The sequence below is a fragment of the Nelusetta ayraudi genome, unplaced genomic scaffold, assembly GCF_046127955.1.
Source record: "Nelusetta ayraudi isolate G7.1 ecotype Tasmania unplaced genomic scaffold, CSIRO-AGI_Nayr_v1 ptg000075l, whole genome shotgun sequence".
NCBI lineage: Eukaryota > Metazoa > Chordata > Actinopteri > Tetraodontiformes > Monacanthidae > Nelusetta > Nelusetta ayraudi.
This window is the reverse complement of record NW_027466125.1, coordinates 1,218,030-1,246,029: the sequence shown is the minus strand read 5'-3', so window position 1 is coordinate 1,246,029 and position 28,000 is coordinate 1,218,030. Positions and strand designations below refer to the sequence as shown.

At 43.6% G+C, this 28,000-nt stretch overlaps 3 protein-coding genes across 4 annotated transcripts; 1 reads left to right on the top strand and 2 right to left on the bottom strand.

The window, feature by feature from the left end:
* Positions 1-27: 27 nt before the first annotated feature.
* Positions 28-5,153, bottom strand: mospd1 (motile sperm domain containing 1). The gene is made up of 6 exons (XM_076043518.1): positions 5,008-5,153; positions 3,076-3,377; positions 2,883-2,958; positions 2,065-2,297; positions 1,374-1,535; positions 28-799 (listed from the first exon to the last, which is right to left on the bottom strand). Exons 2-6 carry the CDS (start codon positions 3,230-3,232, stop codon positions 768-770), a joined length of 660 nt encoding a protein of 219 aa, XP_075899633.1. The 5' UTR covers positions 3,233-3,377; positions 5,008-5,153; the 3' UTR covers positions 28-767.
* Positions 4,443-25,098, top strand: ints6l (integrator complex subunit 6 like). Of its 2 annotated transcripts, none has more exons than XM_076043512.1 (18): positions 4,443-4,602; positions 7,113-7,190; positions 9,417-9,566; positions 11,235-11,324; positions 12,784-12,967; positions 13,064-13,192; positions 14,209-14,372; positions 15,163-15,315; positions 16,582-16,714; positions 17,158-17,252; positions 17,351-17,461; positions 18,099-18,314; positions 18,423-18,549; positions 20,686-20,828; positions 20,955-21,189; positions 21,795-22,217; positions 22,728-22,821; positions 23,492-25,098. In XM_076043512.1, the coding sequence occupies exons 2-18, from the start codon at positions 7,152-7,154 to the stop codon at positions 23,598-23,600; spliced, it is 2,595 nt and encodes an 864-aa protein (XP_075899627.1). In that variant the 5' UTR covers positions 4,443-4,602; positions 7,113-7,151; the 3' UTR covers positions 23,601-25,098. The 2 variants fall into 2 exon arrangements, with proteins under 2 accessions (XP_075899627.1, XP_075899626.1); XM_076043511.1 differs by lacking the exon at positions 4,443-4,602 and adding an exon at positions 6,645-6,940.
* A 609-nt stretch (positions 25,099-25,707) lies between these two features.
* On the bottom strand, positions 25,708-27,990 carry mmgt1 (membrane magnesium transporter 1). The gene is made up of 4 exons (XM_076043398.1): positions 27,834-27,990; positions 27,276-27,328; positions 27,062-27,165; positions 25,708-26,579 (listed from the first exon to the last, which is right to left on the bottom strand). Exons 1-4 carry the CDS (start codon positions 27,910-27,912, stop codon positions 26,423-26,425), a joined length of 393 nt encoding a protein of 130 aa, XP_075899513.1. The 5' UTR covers positions 27,913-27,990; the 3' UTR covers positions 25,708-26,422.
* Positions 27,991-28,000: the final 10 nt, after the last annotated feature.

Below are 28,000 nucleotides of genomic sequence, written 5' to 3'. Positions count from 1 at the left end.
CATCAAAAAAATCAAAACAAGACCAGATTGTCATATCAAGGCTTTATTAAACATTTGATGAAGCATCCATAGAACATAGCAAACAAACATCAGTCTGAATAAAAAGATCTTTACTTTGGTAACATGTAAAAGTACGCTTGAAAAATACCAACAAAAAACCAAAACAAAAAAAACTCAAGAAGATCAAATTTCCACACATGCCGCAGACTGTGTTTAGTCCTTGGGAGTCTACACTAAAAAGACAAAAGAAAAAACAAAAAAAGCTTTCACACATGAATAAAATGATGGTTACAGGTGAATACCATAACAGAACTTCTTATGGCTTTATATACAGTACATGTATCACATAAGTTCAGATGTCCTTCACACTCAAGTTGACCACATTCTGTTACATCATGGCAAATAAAAACAGATCGACAGAGAAATAAAAAATAAAAATATAAGGGGCCAGACGACACTTTGAACAGCCTCATGTGTTCTGCATGGGGCCCCCCCGCTTTCCTCTCATGTGACCTTTGACCTCCCTCGTCTGTGGTCTCCGCTGCGTCTGTCCCTTCAGTATAGTGTCAATGTGTGAGTTAACACAACTTCAAAAGAAAGTGAACTAAAGTGTAGTGTTGAGCGAGAGAGAGAGAGGGAAAGAGAGAGTGGGGGGGGAGGACCGGGTGATCTGAGCGATGCCCCCCTCTGGTCCTCAACTGTAGTTGTTGAAAAATAGTGGTACCTCTGGTGTAACACTCCTCCCCCCCACCCCCTTCATCTTACAATCATGTGCGCAGGAGGACCATTGTAAGAAGACCTGAGACACAAAGAGAGAAAACAGGGCGCAGCTTAACGAACAGAGCAGATACATGAATTCACAGGAGGTCAAAGGTTAAGTGTGTAATATTAGGAGGATATTTTGAAGAAGAAGCAACATCGTGAGGTGGTTACATTTTATACTGCAGTGTCTTTCCCTCCCCCTTCTGAGCTTGCCAGTAAACTACAGAGGCCTATGTACCCAAACCTGGGTACCGTGTCCTCCTCCTTCTTCGTTGCTTTATTTGCGGACGCGAGCAGTCACCCTAATTACATTTGGGGATTGTGATTGTCCACACCAGGCTTCCGTAGACATATGGCAGTGCCATATTTATTGACCGTTTTGCTATACTGTATGTATATTCTGATATGTGTATGAGAACCTTTCTCAGGGCCGCAAAACCAAATTACTTTTATTGTACTGCGATTATATACTTTTATTAATGTATTCATGAGCCGCATGTTAAGCTTTTACAAATATAAAAAGGAATGAATCAAGCCAAATATTACACACAGGACCTTTTCAAACCAATTTACTCGGTTAGTGTGTTTTGGACCTTCCCTCCTCTACTCACCCAGAACGTAAGCAGCTACAAGTTTCTTGTTAACACTTAAGTGGAGGTAGACAGGCACAGTGGATTCTTGCTCCCCCAGCGTCGGGAGCATCAGGGCGACGACGCACACCAGTCCCAGCAGCACCGTCAGCACACTGGGACCCCCGGCAGCCTGCCGGCTCTCTGTCACACACAGATAAGAGGAAGTATGATCAGATCCATGCAGGACGGCTCAGGATTTAACAGCAGAATCAGACCTTGTGCGCACAAATGTTGTTGTAAAAATGCATTTTTGTGGTAAATGAATGAGAACTTAAGAAGTTTGTGTTAAATTCACTGACAAACTTACATCTTCATCGAGCTGTATATGTACATATGTGTGTCATATTTCACTTAGTGTATTTATTTAAGGAGGCTTTCACTCACATTTATATTGGAGTGGCAACATGACATTCATTCTCTCCACACGCACACGCACACACACGCACACACACACACTTTTCCAACAATAATTGGCACTTTCATAATTTGTCTGCGGAAAACAGCTTTTACACTTGCAGGTATTGCAGACTGGTCTGCTCACCGTTCATAAAACACATCACACTTCAATCAGAAGTCCCAAGTTTCTTTTTTCTTTAGATTTTGTGTGCATCTGGCACCACCTAGTGGCACTTACGCTTTGTGTCCTTAATGTCCTTCCTCCTCCTCCTACCTGTCAGATTGACAGACTGCTCGTAGAACTCGCTGTCTGCAATCTGCTCTTTCATGCGGCGCTCCTCGTCCTGCGGCCGCGGGCTGGGTGGCTCGTGGGCGGCGGAGGGCCGCAGCGTGGCCATCACCTCCTTGCGACCCAGAGCCTTGCGATGACTCTGCTCCGACACCTGCAGCCGGAACTTGTCGTACACCCCGAAGTGGCACGCGCGCACATCTCTGTGTCTGATGACTCTGTGTGGAGAGACTCTCTCGATTAGAGCAGCACTGAGAAACAACCAGACACAGAACCTGACTCTCTGCAAGAAGATGAAAAAGAAAAAAAGGAACAGCAGCTGGATTGCAACTGGTTCTCAACAGGTGGAGTCCCAGGACCTACATTTTCTTCCTTATCATGAAGTCGAGACCCAAATTTATTCTGCAGCACTAATCCACAAAAATAAAAACCGGAGCCCACTTTCTATCATACGTAGTAAATAAATGATTTCAATTATTGAATTGAATTGTGCGTCCCAAGGGTCACGTTGAGGCCAGTGGACTGGTTTTGCTACATCATATATTTATATCCTGCAAAGGGCCCATGACAATTTTCTCTATATGTGAGTGTCCACAAAGCTGTGACCCAATCAAGCTCTGCGACCCGCCAGTTGAGAAACCCTGATCTAGATAACCTCTGTGTTTTTCTGTGGACCCTTTGCAAAATAGGGACCGTTGAAAATAAAAAAGGGAGATAAATCTGAAGGACGCTGACTGCGTCTAATCTGGTGTGCCAGGTCAAGCAAACAACAGTTGTATATTGATAAAGAAAACCAGACTCACATGTCAACACAACACTGTGGCTTCACCGCCCCGGTGGCATCCACAACTGTGTACTTGTTTGGCGCCGTGCACAGCACTAGCAAAACAATGAAATGTGATTAGAAGACAGCAGTTAGGAGGAGAAGAAGAAAAAATACGCAACACACCGCGCGTGGAAGCACCGCCGAGCTGCGTTGCTCTCCGCTCGACTGACCTTTGAACTTGAGGGCGAACTCATAGGGGTTGTAGAGGGTGAGCACCTGCTTGTGGGAAGTCTGATCATCGGCATAGAAGACAAGCTCAGTGGGGAACACAAAGACAGGAAGGCTTCCTTCCACCAGTTCAGGCTGTCGATGCTGCTGCTGCTGCATTGGCTCCAGCTGAGCTCGTCCCCGTCCACAGTGTGCCTGGGCCCCCCAGCGCCCCGCTCTCTCCACACTGCAGCGCGCTGTGCCAACTGCCTCTACTGGGAAACGCTGCTTCCTGTTCTCATCGCCTCAGGGACATGGCACAGTGCTGCGGACGCACAAGACATAGGATGATTAGACAAAAGCCAAATGTCTGTGACACGGCGTGATAAAATGCATGTATATTTATATCTTATGCCTAATAGCATTTTTTTTAGTTACTCTGCAACATGTTTAGTACCAAACAAAAAATGAGGCAGTATGCCATGTGGTTTACCCTGACCTCACATTATAAAAGGCACTGGGTTGAATGGGGAAACACATCTCCAAATAAGTAAATAACAAGTGATTAAGTAAGAAGTGAAAAAGTTATCTAATGATGATAAACAGTGTACCCACAGTGCCTCTCCGCCACTCCAAACTTGTATTTTGCCATGTCATAGATTAAATGTCTTGGTATTTATTGACCGGCATTAACTTAAAATACTTTTAAAGCCCTGCTGGCTTGATTGGGATGTGTTTAAATTACAGGAAAAAACAGACAAAAAAGCTGCTTTCCCATGCTGTGTATCAAATATTTTGTAATGCTTTAATTAAGCAATGAGAAGCCTTTGTAGTGTGGAGAAAGTAAGTAAGTTTAACAAAGGAACCATAAATAATACTGTTAGTTTGTTACAATACAGTTCCCTTTAATTGGAATGTTGATTCATTTGTTCACTAATAGAAAACACACACAATAAAAAGGGACTTTACGCGTAGTAAAGTGATTACCATAGAGAATGCTAAGTACTGAGGTACCCCCTCCCCCACCAAACGCACCAACCCCCCACTATCACCCCGGAAGTCACGTCCTCACTTTTTGAACCCTTTGTCTGAACTTTTCAGCGCAACCATCCGCAACAGAGGGGGAAATGCCACAAACATAAGACAGTGGCGATCCAACCTGGCAACACCAAAAATACTTCATACTAACGCAAGGACTCTTGTCAGTGGAGCGGATGGAGTTACTGCTCCATGTGCAGGGTCACGTGATCCCGTGTTTACAGGGTTACTATAGATCTCGAGGAGCCAGGCTCGTGTACTGCTGGCCCCCCACCCCCAACTCCACCCCTCCCCCAGCACGTACACAACACGCAAATTGAGTTTGGAAATGTAGCAACAACGTAGCTCTGGTTCTTTTATCTACTGCTCGGGTAATTAATGCAAGTAGTGGTAGTAGTAGTGATAGCAGTAGTAGTAGCAGGCTGTAGGTAACACAGTTCAAACCCAATACTAAAGACCGATACTTTTCCAACAGGCATGAGGAGCAAAGTGGGAACGGGTGGAAAGTTACTGTAAGATGCCTGGTCATGGCGGCGTACTATACAAACAGACTGAAGGATTCGTTTGTGTGTTTGTTAGTGAGTTGGTAATAAACATTTGACCATGCTATCAGTTAAAACATATTTCTAAAGTCAGTATTCTTTTTTACCTCGTCACTCCAATAAATCACCGTTTATCGCTAGCAGTCGCACAACATTAACATGACCACGCATTAGCGTGTTATAACCATATGACGTTAACGTTGTTCAAAAGTGTTTTGGCTAGCGTTAGCTGGCTACCAGAACCTCCTCAGCTAGCTAACACGTTAGCTGTGAGGCACCGAACGCTTCCAAAAAAAAAAAAACACGTCTGTACGTGCTGGTAATAACGTGTATTGGCTATTTTATGTGGTGAAAAGCACAAGAGAGTAGGTTTACCTTGTTGTCAGCGCTCGGCTTGTGTAACGTCCGTGCTATAACCCGAGCGTGTGTGTGTGTGCCTCTGCTCCTCCAGTCCCTGTTGTTGTTTCCTCTGCCCCTGCTTGTTCTCTTTGTCAATAATATACTGCAGACCTCGCGGTGCATGCTGGGATAATGAAATTCGAAAGCGGACGTAGTAGGCACGTCGCCTATGAAGCGGACGTTTTACATATTTTAGGGAGACTGCGATTAAAAGTTTAAAGGCCTCGGTTTGAACCGTATTAATAGTAATTACATATTTGTGTGCTAATTGTAATTATTATAATAATGATCAGACAACTCGCTGATGAAACATTTTTCATGGCTGCAAACATATTGTACGCAGGCCCACGACTGCGCTTTTCAGCAACAGTTTCAGCGTGAAAGATATTATTTTTTATTACTCAGGTCCTATCATTGCGGCCAGCCTGGGTAATTTTTATTAACTGAATCAACAGTTAAATATGATCCCAGTTGTACGTTGAAAATAAATGCCAGTGTGGTAAGAGGGTAATTTGATTTGTCCAAATGTTCTTAGTTGCATGCAAGTCCACAGATTAATGTCACTTCCAGGAGGAGTGAAGAGGACCTCCAGGGGGACATCCAGCAAACCATAAACACTTTTTAATCTAACAACACTGCACTGGAGGCTTTAGCAAGGCAGGTGGCACCTTGAATGGTTCCACAGGGTTGCTGGTTACGCATACAGTGGCTTTAGCACACCACAATGTGTTTTTGGGTGCTTTCTGAGGACTACTAAATGCCATTTCATATATACTATATTCAATTCAACTTATTTAAGACAGTCCCTTAAGATGCATCTCGTTTAAATGGAAGTCCCAAAATAACAATAATAACAATAGCACAAACCTGACCTGCGGCCTGTTTCTTCATGAACTTTGGCGACCGTGAAAAATACATAAGATTTATATTTTTATTAGGAACTATTTCAAGTATGGTGGAACAATGGAATGAATACATTTGAAAATAAACAACACCCAGTGAAACTGACGCCTGGGTTTAGGATGAAGCCTGTTGAGGGTATCGTACATGAGGCAGTGGTGAGTTCTGAATGGACATCTTAAGACAAACCTGCACACAGTGACTTATTTAGAATATTGATGGGTTTGAGGATGGAATCAGTGATGTTTTGGTAGAAAATATCAGTATAATCAAGTATGGGAAATATCAGTTGAGAAATTATTATATCTTAGCTCCATATGATATGTGTGATTAAATGAAATAAAAAGGCATGTTACTTTATGTATTTTTTTTATATGAAGGTCTAAAAACACGTTTATAATGTGCAAAATACGCACAGAATAAAAGAATGACCCTGTGCCCCACAGCACCCGTGAAGATTAGGGGGTAAAAAACAAAAAACAAAAAAGCAAACAAACCACATGCTACTACTAGTCCTTTTCGACATTTATATACCGTTTCCGCCCCTCGGTTAATGTGGGCGTGGTCAAAGGGGGTGGGGCGAGCAACTCGACCAATGGCATGGCGAGTGCAGGGACGCGGGGCGTTGCGATATCGCCGGAGCAGAAGTTGAAGAGCGGGAGGCGAGCATAGGGAGCACAAAGCTAACAGGCAGCCAAGGCAGGCGGGCAGGCAGGCGAGGAGGGCGCGGAGGGAGACAGCGAGCAGCAGAGGCAGCGCAGCCCTCTTCTTCTTCTGCTGAGGAGGAGGAGGAAGGAGGAGGGAGGGGGTGCTTATAACAAATATACACACACATGTGTGCACTGTGTTGGGGGGGCGAGACAAGCAATAGCACAAGAGCGGCTCTTGGCATTTTAAAATGCCTATCTTACTCTTCCTGTTAGACACGTCCGCCTCTATGAACCAGCGCACTTATTTGGGTACGACCTATCTGGATATTGCTAAAGGCGCGGTTGAGGTCTTTATGAAGGTAAAGAACAATTTAACCCCGACTTCCTTTCAGGCCAGCGTGCAACATTTTTATTTATTTATTTATTTTGCAGAGCCTTGTGGTGGGGGAGGCACAGAGGGGTGTCCTCGGAGAGATCGGTTGAGAATTAATATTTCTTCTTGTTGTTTTTTGGTTTTCTTTTTTTTGACAGCTGCGTGCCCGAGACCCGGCTAGTAGAGGCGACAGGTACATGCTAGTTACATTCGATGAGCCACCATATGGAGTGAAGGTAATTAGCTAATACATATATATATATATATATATATATATATTTTTTTTACATTTATATACATTTTTATATAGACGACGGAACGTATTTTCCTTTCCTCTTTTTCTGTCGGTGAGACTTTATTGTGACTCAGGTTTTTGTAGTCAGTTGTTGGGCGGCTTCCCGATGGCGGAATACACGGACTATTTTTCTTTTGGAGAAAAAAAAAATATTTTAAATTTTTTTCCTCTAAATCCCATCCGAGCGGCAGCGACGCTGCCTCCGACACGTCCAGCGGACATTTTGCTTTTGTGTTGAGAAAAGTCTCGGGCGTTGAGATGGAGGCGGAGAGATTTATTATCGCATAAACGTCGCGCCCCCGACTCCCCCCAACCCCTTTTTTTCCCAGAGTACAATGCGCGCATTGGCCAAGAAGCCCGCCAATCTGCAGCTACTCCTCCCCCCGCCCCTTCCACACACTGTCATTGGCCAGAGCGGACTGAAAGTTGATAAACACCTCTTTATTATGGGGAATTCTCTCTTTTTTTTCCTTTTTTTTTTTCTTTTTTTTTTCTAAAATGGGAATTCGCCAGAATGAAAACGGTCATAATTGACGTAACCAGTGTTTATCATGCCAACAGTATGAGCACTGCAGCAAGACCTACAACACACAACCACAGTTGTTTACATGCACGGATATTGAAGCAATTAACAATCTACTTCTGAGTCAGTGCAATGACTTTTCTCCAGCGGCCACTGTTGAAACACCAACGCTCCAGTGTTTATTATCATGACCCGGCACGCATCAGTAAAATGCTATATTAATAACACCATAGAGCCCAATAACCTCCGAGGTGCCATCATGCCTGACTCTGAATTACAAATGTGTTTGCTTGCCCAACTTTGATATATATGTGTAGTTTTCTCACATGTAATTTAATATATTGTGTGTGTATGTGTATGTGTGTGTGTGTGTGTGTGTGTGTGTGTGTGTGTGTGTGTGTGTGTGTGTGTGTGTGTGTGTGTGTGTGTGTGTGTGTGTGTGTGTGGGGGGGGGGGGGGGGTTCTGACTTTTATTATATAACTAACATTCATACCAGAATAATGACAAGACTCAAGTTCCACCGTAGCCGTGTAATGATTTCCAGCCCACATTCCCCCAAAATAGAGCCTGACATAATTGTTGCTTAATCCGTACACGCAGCCGGGTCCCTGCGAAGCCACAGTACTGGATCCCGCCATTACCAACCACCCTGCTCTTGACCTTGCAGTATTTCAGTCCCCATCGCCGTCTCCCATGTGTTTCACATTACACAACATCACAGCCAAACATCCGCGTTGTGAGTCTCCCACGCGCCCTGATGTCGCACAGGTGCTGCTGCTGCTGCTGCTGCTGTTGTGTGCGAGGTGTTTTTCTTCCCCCCCCCCCCACCCCCCCCCATTGCTCAGTCTGACCTCAACTCCTCTGCCTGCCGCTTTTCCGTCCTTCTCCTTCCCCTCTGTTGCATCTGCTTTTGTTATTTTCTGCACGCTTTCATGTGCATGGAGGATTATTGACGATGGGACGAGTGTCTGGCTGCATAAAGCTGCTCTGATTGCACCGTTAAGGAACAGCACATAACGAATGGCAGAGAGAGAGAGAGAGAGAGAGAGAGAGAGAGAGGAGAGAGAGAGAGAGAGAGAGAGAGAGAGAGAGAGAGAGAGAGAGAGAGAAGAGAGAGAGAGAGAGAGAGAGAAGAGAGAGAGAGAGAGAGAGAGAGAGAGAGAGAGAGAGAGAGAGAGAGAGAGAGAGAGAGAGAGAGAGAGCTTGACATTTGACGCTCTCCTCTCCCCTCTTCTCTCTCCCCTATGGAGGAAGCGCTAAGCTCGCAGGTTATCTTTAGATTAAGCGCGGAGCTGCAGCACTAAGAATCTTGACCCCTGTTAGAGGAGGAGAAGTCCAGTGACACACTCCTGTCTGCCCTCCTGGGACTAAAGCTGCATCACCGTTGTGTAGTTGTTTAAACTTTGGCCCCACTGTGAGCCTGCGTATCAACGCTGATTTCTACAAATTGAGCTTTTCATCGTTTGGTTTTTCTAAAAAAAATAAAAAAACTCACGTCTCGGTGAATCAGCAAAGGACTGAACACAGCATCATAAGCACACACACACACACAGTGTTTCTGTACCGCCAGCTCGGGATCTGTTTCTCTTTCCGCCAGCTCCCCCTTGGCGGTGACCTGAAGCCTCCCCTTGTTTTAATTGCAGGCCGGTTGGAAGGAGAACCACGCCACCTTCATGTGCGAGCTGAAGAACCTGCAGGCGTCCGGCCTGACCACCATGGGTCACGCCCTCCGCACGGCCTTTGACCTCCTTAATCTCAACCGCCTCGTGTCAGGCATCGACAACTACGGGCAGGTAAGCGACTCGCGCGCTTCTCTGGCACTCGTTGCATCTGCTGCTGCTGTTACTGTCAGTTATTGTTTTAAGTGTGACAGTTGGTTTGAATGGAGCAATCAATTATATGTACTTTTATCTACTTATTGGATATTTTTTTTCTTCAGATAGAAATAAAAGAGTCCTCTATTGAAATAGTTATGCCCTTTGCCGTTGATGTCCTATTACTTAACCAAAGCTCACTTTTTAGTATCACAGATTCAGTGTATGGGAGTCTGCAGTGCATCTATATGATACCACCTTTTAAACAGGCTGTTTTAGCCACCTTTCATTGACCTCAGGCTCGTCAGTTTCACTCTTTAAGCATCAAACACGCACACAAAACATCATTATGAAGAGAGTGGTGAAAGTCTGCCATAACCTAGCTGGTGTAGTTCAGGAACCTCTGCAGGAAATGTACAGCAAAAGGTTGGACAACAAGCAAATCCCGTCCTGCCAGACGACTCAGACAGTTTCTCCTCATTCTGTTTCTCTTCACATTTATTGAACGCGAGCGAGCGACAGCGCAGAGGATTCATGCTTTTAGTTGTTTTAGAGTTTATATTGGTGTTTCATTCTTTTTGTGTGCTTTTATTGGTTTTATGTCTTCCACCTTTGCAAAATGAGTTGCTCCATTAGAGTGCAGTAAATGTTGTGCATTGCAGAGGATACGTTGGTTAATTTATCAAGTTGCGGAGATAGTAAGATGCATTATTTTAATCAAATATTTGGATAGGTAGGTAGACAGGTGTAATGTTTTCAGTATTTATTAGCCGTATTGAATATTTGTTCAGTTTTTTTTTTAGTCTGGATTCTGAGTGAACGTGCAAATACACACAGCGACAGGGCAACCCGTCACTTTGTGGTTTTGAGAACAAAAGAAACAACGTGACGCTGTGTAAACGCTGGGATCTCCTTCTCGTAGTCCAAGGCCAACTGGAAAAGAGGAGTCAAAATCTGGAACGCACCCATAAAGCCAACAACTCCACGTTTAAATTTTTTTTTGATAAAACGAGTCTGACGGGACCAAGAAATACAACCCTGGCGAACGTCGGTCTACCTGTCAGGTTAACAAAAATTCTAGTTGTAAAGGTTTTAGCCGGCGGAGCTTTATTCCTTCGCCCCAAGAGGCCGAGAGCAGAACACAGATTTTTGAATCCGCTCTAATCCAAGCTGCTCAGCCTCGGTTGGTGGCCTCATCGGTTCTTTTCCTGCTGGAGGTTCGGGGTTCAAAGCCCTTCGTACACATTGGCTGCATTTATTTTGCTACGCGCACACATTCTCCCTGCGTCTGGATGAGAGCCGACTGAGGCTCATCTGAGCTGCGTCCTTAACGAGTAACACAAGGACACTCCGCAGATTACTGCCACCAGATTACAAGCTGCAGCTCCTGCAGTTATCAGGTGTTGTGTTAACACCGGAGTTACAGCTGCGCTCAATGCAAAGACCCGAATTTGACCTTTTATTTATTTTTTTCTTACTGTCTTTTTAACTGGTCAAATAATCGCTTTGAGTAACACATGGAATAAAGCAGTGGGTTTTACATTTGGAATATGTTGGTGGAAAAAAGAAAGGAAGCAGGTTGAGGGCTGTCGTTTTCTCGCCAGTCACGAGTTTCACAGCTGATTGTCACCGTGTTCTCACTCGCAGGGCCGTAACCCATTTTTCCTGGAGCCGTCGGTGATCATCACCATCACTGATGGGAACAAGCTCACGCACAGCTCCGGAGTGTCGGACGAGGTGAGAACAAAAAGCAACGCAAACGCAGCGGTGCGACGTAAATCAAGTGTGCACGGGACGAGTGAGAGCCGAGTCAGAGGGCAAATGATTTTAAAGCCAATTGGTGAGCAGCCTGTGAAGAGATGGAAGAGGAACAGGAAGTGATTGCAATCTTCAGTGATGCTAATGAGATTAGCGTGGATGCTGCAGTAGCAGTAGTTTAGCATGACTGGACGAGCTTCAAATTAAAAGAAGAACCAACAAAGACTCTTCCTGGTGGGAAAGATGTTTTCACTTGACTCTTAATAGGCTCTGATGGCAGTGAGACTGCAGTGTGACGTGCGATTGGCTGTGACACACTGAACACCAGCAGGAAGAAGCCTGAAGCTTATTGCTAACTGCTTCACCGCTTCTCCTGCCCTCAGGGGAGCTCATCCCGGCTGTGTTGGAGGGCGGAGTCAAGGCGGGGTTTACACTCTGGAGGAGTGGCCAGTTTTTACTGCAGGGCCTAGCTTCATATGTATATGTATATATAGGTAAATGTATATGTTATTTCTGTCACCTCCGTATTCCATCGGTGGTTTCTGTTGTTCCTCATCTAACATATTTTTGTGTCTGTACCAGAAGAAAAATGCTAATCGTATATAGTTACTAAAGACACAATGAATCCCATTCAGTTCTTAAAATTTCCATTTCCTGTACAGATGTGACCTGTGGAGATTTTTTGCATTTTATCGTTTATTTATTTATTTATTTATTTATTTATTTGTTTGTTTGTTTGTTTGATTGATTAGGACAATGCACATTAATTGACGTGTCATCAAAAGCGTCAATGTAAATATGCCGGAGTTAGCATAAATGCTCATTTTAATCTGTTGTCCTAAGGCAGATGTTTGAAAACATAGAAACGATACATTATATATACAAAATACACTCTGACAAATAGATAAAACACTCAAATATCTTGCAAAGAGAATTAGTTCCAGTTCACATAGAAAAGAGAGAGAAGATATCTTAAGTCTTTTTAAAGGTGGTGTAGTGGTGACAGCTTCTGACTTTGAGCAGCCAATGGGTTCCAGGACCGTGTTCCTCTGATGGACCCCACCGTTTGGCCAAATTTAGTTCTGCGCCGTTCTACGTGACAGTCTCCTCTACTCAGTGCTCTGGTGTTTGCTGTAGATGATTTTTTTTTCCTTTGTGAAGTCCTGTAGCGGTGGCGGGGCTAAACCATTCAGAACCTCATCGATAAGACAGACTTCCAAGAACAACTGGTAGCTGTCAGAGTCCAAGATTTTGTACTTATTAGTAATTTTACAATAGTGGTAATTAATAGTTTTTTTGGTCTGTGTTCTCTTGAGGAGGGACTTGATTGATTTTAAAGTACACTCAGATGTATGTGATGATTAAATATCATTGCATGCAAGTAGGCCTTGGCTGACTCCGCTGAATTGCACAAATGCTCACTTGTCTTTTCCCACAGCTTCACTTGCCCCTGAACTCCCCACTGGCCGGCAGCGAGCTGACCAAGGAGCCCTTCCGCTGGGACCAGCGGCTGTTTGCGCTGGTACTGAGGTTGCCGGGGGCGGCCACGCCCGACACCGAGCAGCTGGGCAGCGTCCCCACCGACGACTCCGCCATCACGCAGATGTGCGAGGTCACCGGAGGTTTGCATCCACTCACTGCGCCATTTTCAGCCATGGAACCTTCACGTTCCCCGTTCCTTCTCGCATATAAACGCTTTATTTCCCCTCCTCCGTCAGGACGGTCGTACTGCGTGCGCACTCAGAGGATGTTGAACCAGTGTCTGGAGTCTCTGGTGCAGAAGGTGCAGAGCGGGGTGGTCCTTGACTTTGAGAAGACGGGGCCGGATCCACCTCCTGTCGGAGACGGTGAGTCTCAGTTGTGGGGGAAAAAAAAGAGCTTTTATTTCTGTGCTCGTCTTGCATCTTCTGTGCCGCTCTGTGCGGTCGGAAGTGTGTTTTCGTCATGTTTTCACAGCTGGTGGCACAAAAATACTGTTGGTAGAGGAGAGTCGTCCTATTTCTGAAAGGTCCAGTGTGTAATTTGTTTTATTTAAGGAAGTCCCCTTGAATGTGCGTTTGGTATTTAGGCCACTGTCAGGGGGTCTTCCTTAAGAAATGGTGGTGCAAGATGGCAGCCGACTAGGAGCAAGACCCTTATTGCTCTGTGTATTCTTATATACATATAAGAAGAGTTGTAAGAGTAGGAAACCCAAATTACTTTTATTGTACTCCGAGTATACGCTGTTGTTAATGTATTTATGGGCAGTATGTTAATTTTTTACCAATATAAAAATCATAAATAAAAATCAAATCAAAAGCCACATTTTATACGCTGGACCATTAAATACACTTAAAAGAAGAGCTGATGGAGAACACATTTAAAAAAAAAACAAGGAACTCTAAAAACTGAAAGTCGCTTATATCAGTTGTCGGGTTAAAAGCTTCTGCAAACCTGTATAAAATGTGCAAATTTCTCTTGGAGATTAATAAAGTATTCATCTATCTATCTATCTAAATGAAAGAACCAGTCACCAATTCACTGCAGGGCCACATAGAGACGTAAATGAGCATCGCAGTCGCACCTGTGGACAATTGACTGGCAGCCAATCAGCCCTAATGTGCATGTCTTTGGCCTTTGGGAGGAAGCCGGAGAAGCTGCAGAGAACCCAGGCAGACTGGGGGAAAGGGGAACATGCAGAAAGGCCCCGGGCCCCGAAAACCCAGCCACCACCTGCTCGCTGTGAGGTGACTGCAGGTGCTGACTAACCACTGCACCGCAGTGTCGCCGCGGCTTCTTCATCTCATCTGTAAAGCACCTTCTTCCTCTCCTTCTTCCTCTTCTTCCTCCTTTTTCTCCTCCCCTCCGCCTCTTCTTCCTCCAGAAAACTCGACGGATTGCGTTCGTTCGCTGTCGTCGTTCAGCCTGCAGCCGTGGCACAGCTGCCACAAGCTCATCTACGTGCGGCCCAACCCAAAGACAGGCGTTCCTGTGGGGCACTGGCCAATCCCAGAGTCCTTCTGGCCGGACCAGAACTCTCCTGCCCTGGTGAGCTGAATGGGTCACACTGTGTGTAGACGATGTGTCTCCCATCTGTGTTGTGTTGTGTTGCTGTTGTCAGTGTGACTTGTGACTATTGCTATTGCACTTACTACTACTATTATTATTTTTACTGATGTTATTATCATTACTATTAATTATTATTATGGTATTGTTTCATATTTTGCATTCCATTTTTTGCAGCTAATTAATATTATATTATATTATATTATATTATATTATATTATATTATCATCTATACTCAGATGTACATCTCTGTACATCTGTACCTGGCACTTTATCAATGTTTTTAACTTTGTACTGTTGTAATACTTTAACTGGCCACTTTTTAAATTCATCTTTTCTTTAAAATTGTCTTTATTCATTATTCACAATGACGTCGAGTTTTGCCACACCAAAATTTCACTGCCCTGTGACGCGACACGTGACGGATGAAATCTTTGAATCTTTAGTGAACTGAATCAGGATGAATATGTCGCCTCAGCTAAACCAATATTACTTCCTAATCAGTGCTAAGTATTTTTTTTTCACCCCTTCACACGAGGATCGCTCGTGTTGTTGTAATTGTGTGTTTGTGTTGCGCAGCAGCTGCATTTCTTCCATTTGATATAATTCTATTATTTCCCCTCCTGCCTTCTCTCTCCCTTTTTAATGGCTGTCAGACCTGATGCATCTCAACAGTGCCTCCCAGTTGCTCCCTTCATCCCTGTGTTTTTTTTTTTAAAGCATCCACAAAAATATATATAAAAGAAAAAACCTCTCTTTCTTTCTTCCGCAGCCGCCGCGCTCTGCACACCCGGTGGTGCGCTTCTCCTGCGTGGATTGCGAGCCGATGGTGATCGACAAGCTTCCTTTTGACAAGTACGAACTTGAGCCGTCCCCATTAACCCAGTACATACTGGAGAGGAAGTCCCCGCACATGTGCTGGCAGGTACGACCGCTAATAGGTGTGTGTGTGTGTGTGTGTGTGTGTGTGTGTGTGTGTGTGTGTGTGTGTGTGTGTGTGTGTGTGTGTGTGTGTGTGTGTGTGTGTGTGTGTGTGAAATGTATATATGGATATATACGTATATATATACAAAGCAATTAATCGAGAATCACGATTTACGATTTATCACAATTCATATGTACAGTGGCTTGCAAAAGTATTCATACCCTTTGAATTTTTCCACATTTTGTCACGTTACGACCACAAACATGAATATATTATAAGTAATATATATATATAATAATATAATATATAAGTGGAAAGAAAATTATACATGATTTTAATTTTTTTTTTACAAATAAAAAACTGAAAAGTGTCGTGTACAAAAGTATTCAGCCCCCTAAGTTAATACTTTGTGGAACCACCTTTTGCTGCAATTACAGCTGCAATCTTTTGGGGTATGTCTCTACCAGCTTTATGCATCTAGAGACTGAAATCTTTGCCCATTCTTTTTGAAAAACAGCTCAAGCTCAGTCAGATTGGCATCTTGCCACAGATTCTCGATTTAATTTAGGTCTGGACTTTAACTGGGCCATTCTATCACATGAATATCGCCCGGTGCCACCGGGCGATACGGTTCCTCATGTTTGTCGTGTTCCCACAATATTTGTTTGGAGCGTGACACAACTTACAAACGGTGTGACTATGTCAAGTTTCTTTTCCCCTCTCAACCTCATAAAACCCAAAATGCTGCCACCTGCTGGCTTTAAATCCCGAAGGAAGCGGTCAAATTCGTTTTTTCAGTCATCTTTAATGCTGCGTGTGTCTGTGTCTCATGAGTTGGTTTGGACCTGCGTGCTGGTGTCTAGTGTGCGTCACCTTAAACAGTCCGGTACGACGCTGCAGTGCAGTCGCACATGAGTTTCAGCCTCATTAAAAATTTGTGAATGATTCTTAAATTGGCAATGTCATAATCGCGATTAATCTAAGAATATTTTTTTCCCCCCACCGTAGTGAATATGTAGAATTATAATAGGCAGCGTCTAATTTTCATCCTTGTTGCCTAGGCAGCTTGATGTTGACAAATGGTAAGCAACAATGTACCATGTTACTGATGGCGAACCAGAAATTCAGAGGCCATGAGACACTGGATTATTAAAATGCGTCAGCGTTGTGATAACACAGAAGCCTGTTGCTGCTGCTGTTGCTATGAGTCACAGGGACACCTGCTGATTTATTTGATTTGACTTTTTGGTCTTTTTGCCGTTGCAGGTGTTTGTCAGCAGCATTGGCAAGCAGAGTGAGCTGGGACACCCGTTCGGTTACCTCAAGGCCAGCACCACCCTCACCTGCGTCAACCTGTTTGTTATGCCTTACAACTACCCAGTGCTGCTGCCCCTCCTCGGTCAGTCTCAGCGCTTGAGTTTGAAAAACCTCTGCGGCACATTTCTTTTCTTTGTTCAAGCTTATGATTAACTTATTATTTTTTTAATTGATTCTTCTTGCTCTTCTTCGTCTTCTTCTTCTTCTTTTCCTCATTATTATTATTATTATTAGTAGTAGTATTAAATACTACTTTGTAACATACGTATATTTTTGAATAGCAGGCATACAAAAGAACAAAGTTCAAGTCACTTCCTTGTGTGTCTGCTGATTGAAAAAAATTACCAACTTTTTTTTCTTCCCTTCACTCACTAATTTTCTGCCGACCTCGCGAGTTAGGAATTTTTTTCCCATCACCCCCCCCCCCCCCCTCGCTGTTTATGCTGTTCATCCCATAAAGGGAAATTGCTACCAAAAATACACTGAAAACAAATAAGGATGTTTTTGTGTACCCCTTCTTTCCAGATGATTTGTTCAAAGTGCACAAACTGAAGCCAAACCTCAAGTGGCGGCAGGCCTTTGAGATGTACCTCAAGACGATGCCTCCGTACTACCTCATGGTAACCTGAGTCACGCTGCGCCGCCTTCCTCAAAGGTCCTGTCTGTCATTCATGCACCGTGTTAACTCAATTTTTCCTCTTCCCTTCCCCTCCTCTAGCCCCTGAAAAAGGCCATGAGGATGATGGGCACGCCCAACCTTATTGCGGACACCATTGACTGCGGCCTGAGTTACAGCGTCATCTCCTACTTAAAGAAGCTCAGCCAGCAGGTAAAGGCAGAACAACACAGCTCCAGAAGTCAAAATGCAGGGAAACATGTCACTTTTTGCACTGCTTTCAAACAAAATCAAATTAATCTATTGACTTTATTACCATGTAGGAGACAATGGCAAAATATTTAAACCAGATGCTCATTATTCTCAAATTAGGGGTATTTATTACCTTGAATTGTAAAAAACTGTATATTTAGCCTTAAATATGAACTAAAACTTTGGTTATAGAGAATTTGATTAAGATTCAGCTCTTCATTTTCTCATCGTTCTTGTGCACAGCTGAATAGTTTAGCAGGCACCTTTCAGAGGGAAGTTGAAAGGTATAAAAAAAACAATAGCAATTCATATTAATTGCCCTGTTTTCCTTGTATTTTATGTATCTTAACACTGGTCATCCATTCTACCCCTGGTACAAAATATGAGCATTATAGAATCAACTGTATTGCTAATTATATAGAATTAGAATGTGTAGTATTTATTCCTAAATTCTCGTGTTCACACACACACACACACACACACACACACACACACACACACACACACACACACACACACACACTTCTTTGTCACTGGCAGTAATTCCTGATCTTTATCCTGATTTTCTGTTTATTTTTCTCTCCGCGTTGCTTTCAAGGCCAAATTGGAGTCGGACCGTGTGATTGTGTCGGTGGGCAAGAAGGCTCCTCAGGAAACCTTCATCAAGGTGAAGAACCACTGCAGCTCGCTCTCGCTGGCCCACCGGCGGGACTTCCAGCAGCTGCTGCAGGGCCTGAGCGGCGATGGGCCCCTCCGCCTCGGGGACCTCAGCTTCAAGGAGTTTGCCGGCTTCCAGATCGCACTGCTCAGCAAGGTAGCGCTGGAATGGAGGGATGGAGAGATGGATCCTCCTCAACACACCTTCAACTTGTGCAGTGAGTGAGTGAGCGGTGTGTGTGTGTGTGTGTGTTTCCTCTGACAGGAAGTGAAACCTCAAGCCTATCGCAACGCATATGACATCCCGAGACGGAACCTCCTGGATCAACTCACCCGGATGCGCTCCAATTTGCTGCGGACGTCGCAGAAACTGATCCGAGGACAGGACGAAGGTTATCTAGCTATCTGTCTAGCTATCTGTCTATCTGTCTGTCTATCTGTCTATTTGTCTGTCTGCTTTTTCTATCAACAATCCGCTCTCTGTTAATCAATGAGAAGGTTTCACGTCTCCCTGGATTGTTAAAGATGGGGCAAATGCATTTACCCCAAGGAAGCATCTTATGGCTCTATTCTGGATAGACTTTTACTGGTTTGGCTTCTTTTTATTTAGGATTGGGACAAAAACGTGTGTGGCAAGGTGAGGGGGGCCCGGGCGGGCTTCGAACCCCAGACTCCCGGGTGAAAGTCATGCGCGCTAACCAGTCGGGCCCTCTCCACCTTGCCACACATGCTGTGTAGAGTTGTGAGTATTTGGAATAACAAATGTTTAATGAAAATATAATTTTACTAATGAATGACCCCCAAGCTCTCGCTGCACAGCCTGGCAAGAACCCAAATCACGGGGCATACATTCATCTGAAGTGACAGCCAGGTATTTATAGGAATCAGGACATTCCAGAGGCAGGGTTCCAACTGAGAATTCTTGCATACTTCCCACAGTACGCTTTGTTCTGAAATTCACAACCTGAGGTTGATTCCAGTTAATCAATGGCCTCCGTCTTGAGCACCAGAGCTACTTTCACTTAATTCTTTAGTAAATAATACTAGTGAGTGATGTTGCATCCGGGCGAATGCCTTTCTCATTCGTGTCAGCTACGTCACAGTTACATCACATCACCCCTTTGTGGCACAGTGGTCACATGTGGATTCATCCAGGAAGTGCGTATTAACGCCTGAATCATCAATATAGTTCATCCACACAGATCACCGCCTGTGTCACTGGAGTGATCAGACTCGTTTTAGCCTCATTATGATTCCGAGGCAGACGATGCTGAGACGAGCGAGGGCTTCTGACGCCTCGAATGAAAGTGGCTCGGGTGATGAGTGCACCTACGTCAGCGGCTGTCTGCTCCTCAGAATATCCTATGAATCCTAGCGAATGCATCCTGCGCCCGAGGTACTCCGCAGGGCATCATCTCCTTTTCAAGCGGGCCCAGATATATAAACAAACAAGGAATCAATTTACAACCATTAACTTCACAATACATAAATGAATTCTTAATTTGTTTCGTTGCACAGAGTTAAGATTTTAAAAAGATAAGAAAAAGAACAAAACAAAACCAAAATTATACAAAGCAGACGTGCAAGGGCGTCCAAACAAACCCTGGATGGGCTTGTCGGGAGGACCTCCCGATAGCAAGGCAAAACAAAATGAAGACGCTAAGCATTATACAAAACACATGCAACAAATTCATAATCTCTAGGATGAAACCCAGTTGAACACAGATGAGGGATATGCACACAACAAGGTGCAATAAAAGTTCAGGCACGACATCCAGCTGTCGGTTGCACAGCCTGCATTTCACAGACTTTTTAAATACAGTTTGAGAGAGTGTAGGAAAATGAGAAGGAGGTGAATTCCACATCATAGAACCTCTATAGGAGATCTTGAATTGGGATGAAACAGTTCTTGATTGTGGGGGCCGAAGCTGATATGCTTTACGAGTTGAAAAGTTATGAAATTGTTTGTTTGAGGAAAATAAATTGTGAAAGTAGGAGGGAAATGTTTTGCTTAAAGAACCATAAACAAATTGAGCAATTTGTAGGGTTTGGGTAATACAACAATACAACTACAACCAAAAGAAAAACACAGTTAACGTCAAGAGGACATGAAGACAATAGCAACCTCAAGAAGGCCACGAGGGCAAACATTGAGACTGGGGAAACAGCAAATAATAAATATAACCAACTAAACAAAGCAGAGAGTTAACAAGAACAAGAACAGGCCAAACTGATGTGAGGAGACAGTGAACGCTTGAAGGTGATAAATGACGAAATCGATCTGATATCAGCCGCTCAGATCCAGTCTGATGGTGTTACGAACATAAAAGATCTTAAATGAACTTGCACTTTTAAATAATGTGAAAAGCTAAACATGGCCATGACAAAAACACTCCATGTGAGTTGGAGCTCTGATGATTTTAAAGCTGTTTCAAACGCGCATGTATGTTGTGTGGTTGTGACAACTGATATCTGTGTGTTATCAGCGCTGTTAACGTGTTTTTTTTGCTGTGTGTGTTGGTTTCCAGACTACCTGCACAGCATCCCAGTGGCCCAGATGGGAAATTATCAGGAGTACCTGAAAATGATGCCGTCCCCGCTGAGAGAGATCGACCCCGACCAGCCCAAACGCCTGCACACGTTCGGGAATCCCTTCAAGCAGGACAAGAAGGTAAACGGATATATAGATGTAGATATATTATTTATAAATATATACACGCATACTGACACAAAACACCAGGTGTTGGACCTCATGAATGGTTTTCCTCATGGTTTCTTTCCTCTCGATGCGACTCAGGGCATGATGATCGACGAGGCGGACGAGTTTGTCGCGGGCCCTCAGAGTAAGAAGCGAGGTCACTCAGGCGACTCCGGCTCTGGGGCGAGTATGAAGAGGAGGCGGAGCATGTCCCCGCTGCTGCGACGGCCGCAGACCCCGCCGGGCACCGCCAACCACCTGCTGGCCGGTAAAGGTGTGGCGGCCGCACAAGGACAGCAGGGCGTCACCATGAAAGCCACCATACAGGGTAAAGGTGAGGCAGAGTTGGAACTACAAATAATAATGATGATGAACTATTGACCTAAAATTCTTAGTTTAGTTTTAGTTAAGTTTTGAACATAAAAAAATAAGATAAGGTAAATAAGAACATGTACTTGTCGGTACATTCAAGAAACAAAGCAATCAGAATGATTATTAAAAACATATATTTTTAACACTTCAAGTATATAATTCAAATAAAGATTCAAGTTATATAAAATAATAATTTAGTGAACCGTTATTGCAAAACTTAATTCAGAAAACCTTGCTTATGCTTGCTTCTCTATAATTGACTGCCTTTTGCACACCTTGGTCTTGTTGTTCTATATAGATTCACTTGACTTGTTCTTCTTATTATTGTATAGTTTATTTTTTGTGTTGTTTTTAGTGCTGCAACAACATAGTTTTTTTTCCCAATTTGGGATCAATAAAGTGCATCTATTCTAGTCTACTCTATTCCATGTTTAAAGAAGAGCAGGAAGAAGTTCAAAAGCTTTTCTGGTCCTTCCCCCCTTTTTCTGTCATCTAACATTGCTCCATAAATAATGTATAATATTGCCGTAAATGATGTGTAATAAACTGTCATTGTTGCCTTCACAGGACTGGACGTTCACAACACGGTGGCGGAGAGCAACGGAGACGTGGCCTTGGGGCCCGAGTCGGAAGAGGGGTGGCCCTCAGGAGCCTCGTCGCCCAGCCAGGAGGAGGAGCCGCGGAGCCTACGGGAGGAGGAGGAGGAAGATGAGGAGGAAGATGAGGAGGAGGATGATGATGATGAGGAGGAGGAGCAGCAGCGTGAGGAGGAGGAGGGAGGAGACCCAGCGCTGCTTCTGGAAGATCACCTGATGGAGGCGGAGGCGCTCGGCGTCAAGCACAACTGCGAGAGGCTGAGTCCGCAGAGCCTGCTGGACGGCCCTGAGGATGGGCCACCCCAGCTGGACACCATCTTCATCGAGCCCCTGGACGGCAGCCAGGCCGAGCTGAGGGGCCGAGTCATCAAGGAGGTCCGCAAGCCTGGGAGAAGTGAGTCGCAGCCGCTGTCAGGCGGCACTTTTAGGTCTTATTCTCACCTGCCGGACAACGACAGGGTTCCCACAGTCACAGAAAAGAAAATACATCCATTTTAATGACAAGCACACATTATACTAAAAGTCTTTCCACAAAAAAAACCAATGCTCACTTTTCCTACCCATTGCTCCGCTGGAGTGCAAAGCATGATGGGATATATGTTGCCAAGGCTAGTGACCGTCGATTGTGCACTACTTTTACTGATGCATTGTGGGATACGTTGAGTGGACTATATTGTGAACACGGATGTTCACTCATGTTTCGGACACCACTGCAATATGGCGTAGCCCCATATAGTGCCTACATGGTGGCAGTAGGGGGCGATGTAGCACAGAGCCAAATACTGTGTCTGTATTTTGAATGTTTTAAACATGGGAAATGAGTGGGAACCCTGCAATGAAGGCCTCTTAGTTTTGTGTTGTGGTTTTTCTTTGTCTCCTCAATTGTTGCTATTTGGCTCCTCAGACTTTGCAGCCATCCTGGCTTTGCTGCAGCAGGTGAAAGGACCCGTCAACGTCCGCAAGTACTTCATCCAGCACGCCATCAGCGAGGCTGCCAGGTAAACACTCACCTGGCTGCACATTGTCAGGAACGCATTTGCAGAGTAGCTCGTGAAACATTAAACCGCCGAGTGAGTGCAAAACCCACCCTGTTCTCACCAGTTTCAGACACGGTTCAGCCCAGGGGTCACCGACCTTGTTGAACCTGAGAGCCACTTCATGGCTACTGAGTAACATGGAGGGCCACCAGTTTGCTACACTCTTCTGAAATAACACATTTTATCAAGTTACCTTTAGTTATATATGATTATTATAAGACTCTCACCCATGTGAAGACACTGATGTCACGTTTATTTCTCACAATTATCATCAACAGTGACAAAACGAGGTTAGATAAAGATAATCAATCAATCAATATTCAACTTGAGCCCCGGTTCAGTCACTCTGACCTCTTTCTTCATTACAGTTTCATCTTTTTGATGCACTTTTAAAAGATTTAGAAACTAGATGTAAGGAAGTGAGTAAGTAAGTCATAAATAGCAGCTTTTCATCCATTTTTTCAGTGTTCTAAGAGTCATTTCAATGAAGAGATGAATACCCTGGGGCTTTAAAGACACATATTGTGTTGTAATGCTTTTGTTCATTTTCAATTGACATTAAAGCGCATGTTTTCCACATATCCCATGGTATATTTTTTCCTATATCTTGCGTCCTCGTCTCCTTGCGCAGGTTCAAGAAGCGGATCCTGATCCAGCAGCTGGAGACGGCACTGGCGGAGCTGAACGAGCAGCACGCGACGCCTCCGCAGCCGCCCGACGAGCACGCCGGCGACACCTAGTGGAGAGGAAGAACGGAGGCCCGTCCTCTCTCCTGGTCAAGGACTCTCTGGGTCTGTGTGCGGCGCCCTCGACCAATCAGGAGGTTCCCCCTCCCGACCCCGGCGACCTCCGTCTTCTATTGCGTCACATCCTGCATGGAGGCAAAGGGTCAGGGGTTTGACTGTGGGCGGAGCCTCCAGGGACACACCCACTCCGGATTAGTGAGGAGACTTGAAAAGAAGAAAAATAATCCTCTTTATTATATTGACAGATGCCTTAAACATCCATATGGCTTTTGTCTGTATCTGCACTTTTTTTCAGGGCACACGCACACACGCATTCACACACACACACACACACACACTGTTGGCTCTTCGCCCTGCTGGGTCGCTGCCCAGTAGGATCTTTCTTCTGCTGGTTTTGAAAAAGTGTTGACTGTAACACAATGGGGCTGCAGATTTATGACCAACCGGAGAGAAGAGAAGTCTGATTCCCACACAGATACGCTTTGTGTTGGTTATACTGACACCAAGGATGTGATGCACTGATTTTTTTTTTGTTTTCTTTGTCAAGCTTCTTTTATTTTTTTTATTTTTTTACATTGCCGCCACAGGAATATATGTTTGTAATGATCCATCAGTAATATATTTTTTTCAATTTTAAAGATTGAATCCTCTGCAAGGTAAAATAGCCAATTGAAAACATCTGTTTTTTGGCGAGTGCAGGAAGTAATAATAATAATAATAATAACAATAACAATAACAATAATAATAATAATAATGATGAAGGCAATGCATCACATTGATGTGAACAATGGATAAGCAGTATTTCTATCATTGAAGGAGCAGGTCATTTATTCGGCATTACCTGACATGACCCCTCGCCCCGGTGTTTATGTTGTCTCGGCCTCACCACCACATTGTGAGTCCATTGTGTCCGTTGTGTCCACCAAATCAGCTGTTAACTTTCTAAATGTTCTAATTGGGTCAGTTTGGTTTCTTACACCTTGCCACAGTAAATGAGAGTTACTGTCTTGGGTGCCCAGAAACAACAACAGTATTGCGTCGCTGTCAATTAAACACTTTTTTAAATTTATTTTTAAATTTATTTTTAAAATTGGCAGTATGTGCGGTTTTGTTAAATTTACAAACATTCCCACACACACACACACACACACACACACACACACACAGTGCTGCAGAATATTTTCTTTTACACTCCCATCATCAGCTCCTGGAACCAGTATTCTGAGGAACTCCTGTCTATACAACTATCCTCATGTTGTTATGAACATTTGATAATCACCCACTTTTACCGACACAATCCAGCACTCCTATTTTTTCTCTCCCTTCCTTTTTTTTTATTGACAGATGGATACTACTTTTGATGTTCATAGAGTATAGGAAATATTTTTGTGAATTTGTTTATTTCAGAGCATAAATACTATTTTGGATACAATGTTTAAGACAATTTTGTAAACCGTTAAATGTTTATAAAATTGAAAGTTTTATGAAGCTATTCTTTGATGTCATGCTCTTTTTTTTTATTAACACAACAGGTAAAGTAAAAGACTGTGTACCTACAAACAGTATTGTTATCCCATTTAGTGTCAGTGTAAAGGTGTTTTTTTTTTTTTATATATTAGTTTACAAAATGTGAAACGGCATTATAACAACCTAGCGTTTTGCTATTGAAAAGTATTATTTACAAAATTCTTGGAGCAAATATTTTTAACATGAGCCCATTATTTCAAAGAATTGCAAAACAAAAATGCTGTAAAATTAGCTGACATAATGGTCAGTCAGTACATCCAAGAAATTCATTTAAGATTCATTTATTTATTAGATTTGTATTAAGTTCATGTTAAGTGTTTTAATGACGAGGTCAGTTTTAAAACTGAACCGCTGAGGAAAAAAACGCCAAGCCATGAAAACACAAGGCTGCCATCTGGTGGACATCCTGGGGAAATATTCAGGTGAGAACGGAACTGCAGCTGCCGAGTTATCGTCATTTTCTAAAGCCACATTGTTTACCCAGGTTTACCCACTATATTCTGAAGTCAGGCTTTACAGAACATTGATGGGTGTGTGAATGCGGTATGGAAAAATAGATTCTTGACACTTTCAGTAAAATCAGTACGCATTTTATTAAATTAAAAACATTGGTTTAATCTTAAAATGTAAAATTAAGGAAAAAAAAATAAAGTTCACCCAAAATTCTGTACCATTACTCTCTATTTATACTTGATGTTTACAGTATTTTTACAGCATGCCGTAAGTTGGTTTTTTTCACTCACATTTCACCTCGAGCTGATTTTCTGAGGCAATTCAAAGCTCTGAGCTGAAGAGAAGGTGTACTGATGGGGCCTTTTGACAACCGACAATTGTCAACGATGCACAAATTTCCTAACATTAAATAAAACATGAAATTTAATTTGAAGTACAGTTGCAGCTGCTGAGGATGATGGATGAAACCAACTGGCACCGTCATTATGCCCCTCAAACAAACAATATGCAAAGGACAAACACCTCTATTAGTTCAAAGGGGACAAAAAAGGGGTCGAGGGGGTCTAATTTAAGACTCCAATGCATTTACAGACTGTATATACAAACAGATTGGCTCGAAAAAGTGAAGGGTTGGCACAGTCAAAGTGTTGAATATGGTGACACCCGTGGTCTCCATGGGCAGATGCGTTTATGAACAGCGTTATTAGTTTTATGTACAAGTACAAATTAAAGTAGAGGAAGATGAACTCTCACGTCGCCCCCTTCAGTCTAACAAAATTCAAAACAAAACAAATCCTATCTGGCGTACATGACGTTGCAGGCGGGCGAGACCAGTCTCAGTGCAAATGCTCCAGCTTGCGTAGCCGTATGGGGTTGGGCAGAGCCTGCTGGTTGCGTATCGAGGACGGCTCCTCCTCCGGCGAGCGGAATAGTACCCGGCCTCGGTGGTTGAAAAGGTAGAAGGAAGGGTGATTCCTTAGCGTGTCAAACGTTCTAGAAGAGAAAAAGAGAGCGAGAGAAGGAAACAATTAGGAAGATGTAGAAAATGACTGAAATTGCAGATGCACGATTATACAATGCTTGGTTATTATAAAGGGGGGAAGGTTTTTTTTTGGTTCATTGCTAGAAAAATTAAATAAATTTAAAACCCTAATGTGCAACATTGTTATTTATGTCTTTGTGTTTGTTTTCAGTGATATTTTAGTCAAGTGGGCCATTGAAACCCAGGGATTAACATCAAAACTCTTCAAATAACCACCAGATCTCACAAAATCTGACAATCTGGGTCTTCATTGCAATCATTTGCTTCAGCCGATTGTTAAAAAAAAAAAAAAAAGAGGCTACGGTGAGTTTGAAAAAGACCGTAATGTCACTTTAACTGCACCCGCGGGGCGGAGCGTGCCTCCCCCTGTGGATGCGGACCAAAACAACCTCACTATCAGGGGACAGAGGCGATGTCCCACCGCTCAACCTACTTGTTTTTCAGCTCTGAGGAGGCGTCCATGTCTTTGAACTCCCCAGCAATGTGGACGATACCGTAACAGGTCATCACAAATGACAGGATGGTCTGTAATACAATCTGCAAGAATACAAAAAAAAAAAAAGAGAGAAAGAAACATAAGTCACTGACTTTATAATTATTATCTCTCTCAAAAAAAATAAATAATAACAGTAACAGGGCTCACTCACATCAATCGGTAGTGTTTCGTTCTCCTTCTCTGTGAGCCGCATGTATGACCGATCTGAAGAGAGAAAACCAGGGTGAATTGTTTGCCCCGGCAACAGCGGCGTCGTTTGTAACATTCTACTTTTTGTGCATTTCACATTAGACGACGCAGAAACAATTAATGAAAAGGAAATTTTGGGAAGAAAATGTGTCTGATCTGCAAATTCATTCAATGGAGGCTGTCACAAATAAGCATTTATATGTTAGGGGAAGCAAGAATGATGGTGTCACGTTCGAGCTTATAATTGTCACGCAAAACTCGAATATCACTGGACATTTCGCCGCATTCTCGCAGGCAGAACTAAATTAACACCATTCTCTGCTATCCAAAGACAATGATATTTATTCGTTTACTCCCCCAGGGGGCTAATCGACGCTGTCGCCTGCTTTAGCTGGCTGCTAACAGGAAAGGCCCCACCGCGCACGTTTTTTTTTAGCTTAACAGCGAAGAAGTGAGCCTTCTTGGGGCGAACAGACGCGCTAATATCGGCGTTTTAAACACAAGCACTAAAATGACGTACGTTGTGCCGCTGAAAAAGCTGCGTGGGCTAAGGCAAAAAGTCCGACGCCGACGACACCTTTCCAAAACGACGACGCCATCTTGAAGTGAGGAAGATGAGCGACTGTGTGCAGTGTCGTAAAAACTGTCGTAAAAGCAAGAGCCGGCGATGAAAGGTTTTTCTTAAAC

Excerpts from the sequence above, each read along its gene's own strand:
- mospd1 (XM_076043518.1), bottom strand. The coding sequence starts at position 3,232 with ATGCAGCAGCAGCAGCATCGACAGCCTGAACTGGTGGAAGGAAGCCTT. Across the intron at positions 1,536-2,064 it reads GCAGTCTGTCAATCTGACAG|AGAGCCGGCAGGCTGCCGGG; the intron begins GTAGGAGGAGGA and ends TGTGTGTGACAG. Across the intron at positions 800-1,373 it reads TGTAGCTGCTTACGTTCTGG|GTCTTCTTACAATGGTCCTC; the intron begins GTGAGTAGAGGA and ends TTTGTGTCTCAG.
- mmgt1 (XM_076043398.1), bottom strand. The coding sequence starts at position 27,912 with ATGGCGTCGTCGTTTTGGAAAGGTGTCGTCGGCGTCGGACTTTTTGCC. Across the intron at positions 27,329-27,833 it reads AGCTTTTTCAGCGGCACAAC|ATCGGTCATACATGCGGCTC; the intron begins GTACGTCATTTT and ends TTCTCTCTTCAG. Across the intron at positions 27,166-27,275 it reads ACGAAACACTACCGATTGAT|ATTGTATTACAGACCATCCT; the intron begins GTGAGTGAGCCC and ends GTATTCTTGCAG.
- ints6l (XM_076043511.1), top strand. The coding sequence starts at position 6,830 with ATGCCTATCTTACTCTTCCTGTTAGACACGTCCGCCTCTATGAACCAG. Across the intron at positions 7,191-9,416 it reads AGCCACCATATGGAGTGAAG|GCCGGTTGGAAGGAGAACCA; the intron begins GTAATTAGCTAA and ends TTTTAATTGCAG. Across the intron at positions 16,715-17,157 it reads AGTGCTGCTGCCCCTCCTCG|ATGATTTGTTCAAAGTGCAC; the intron begins GTCAGTCTCAGC and ends CCTTCTTTCCAG.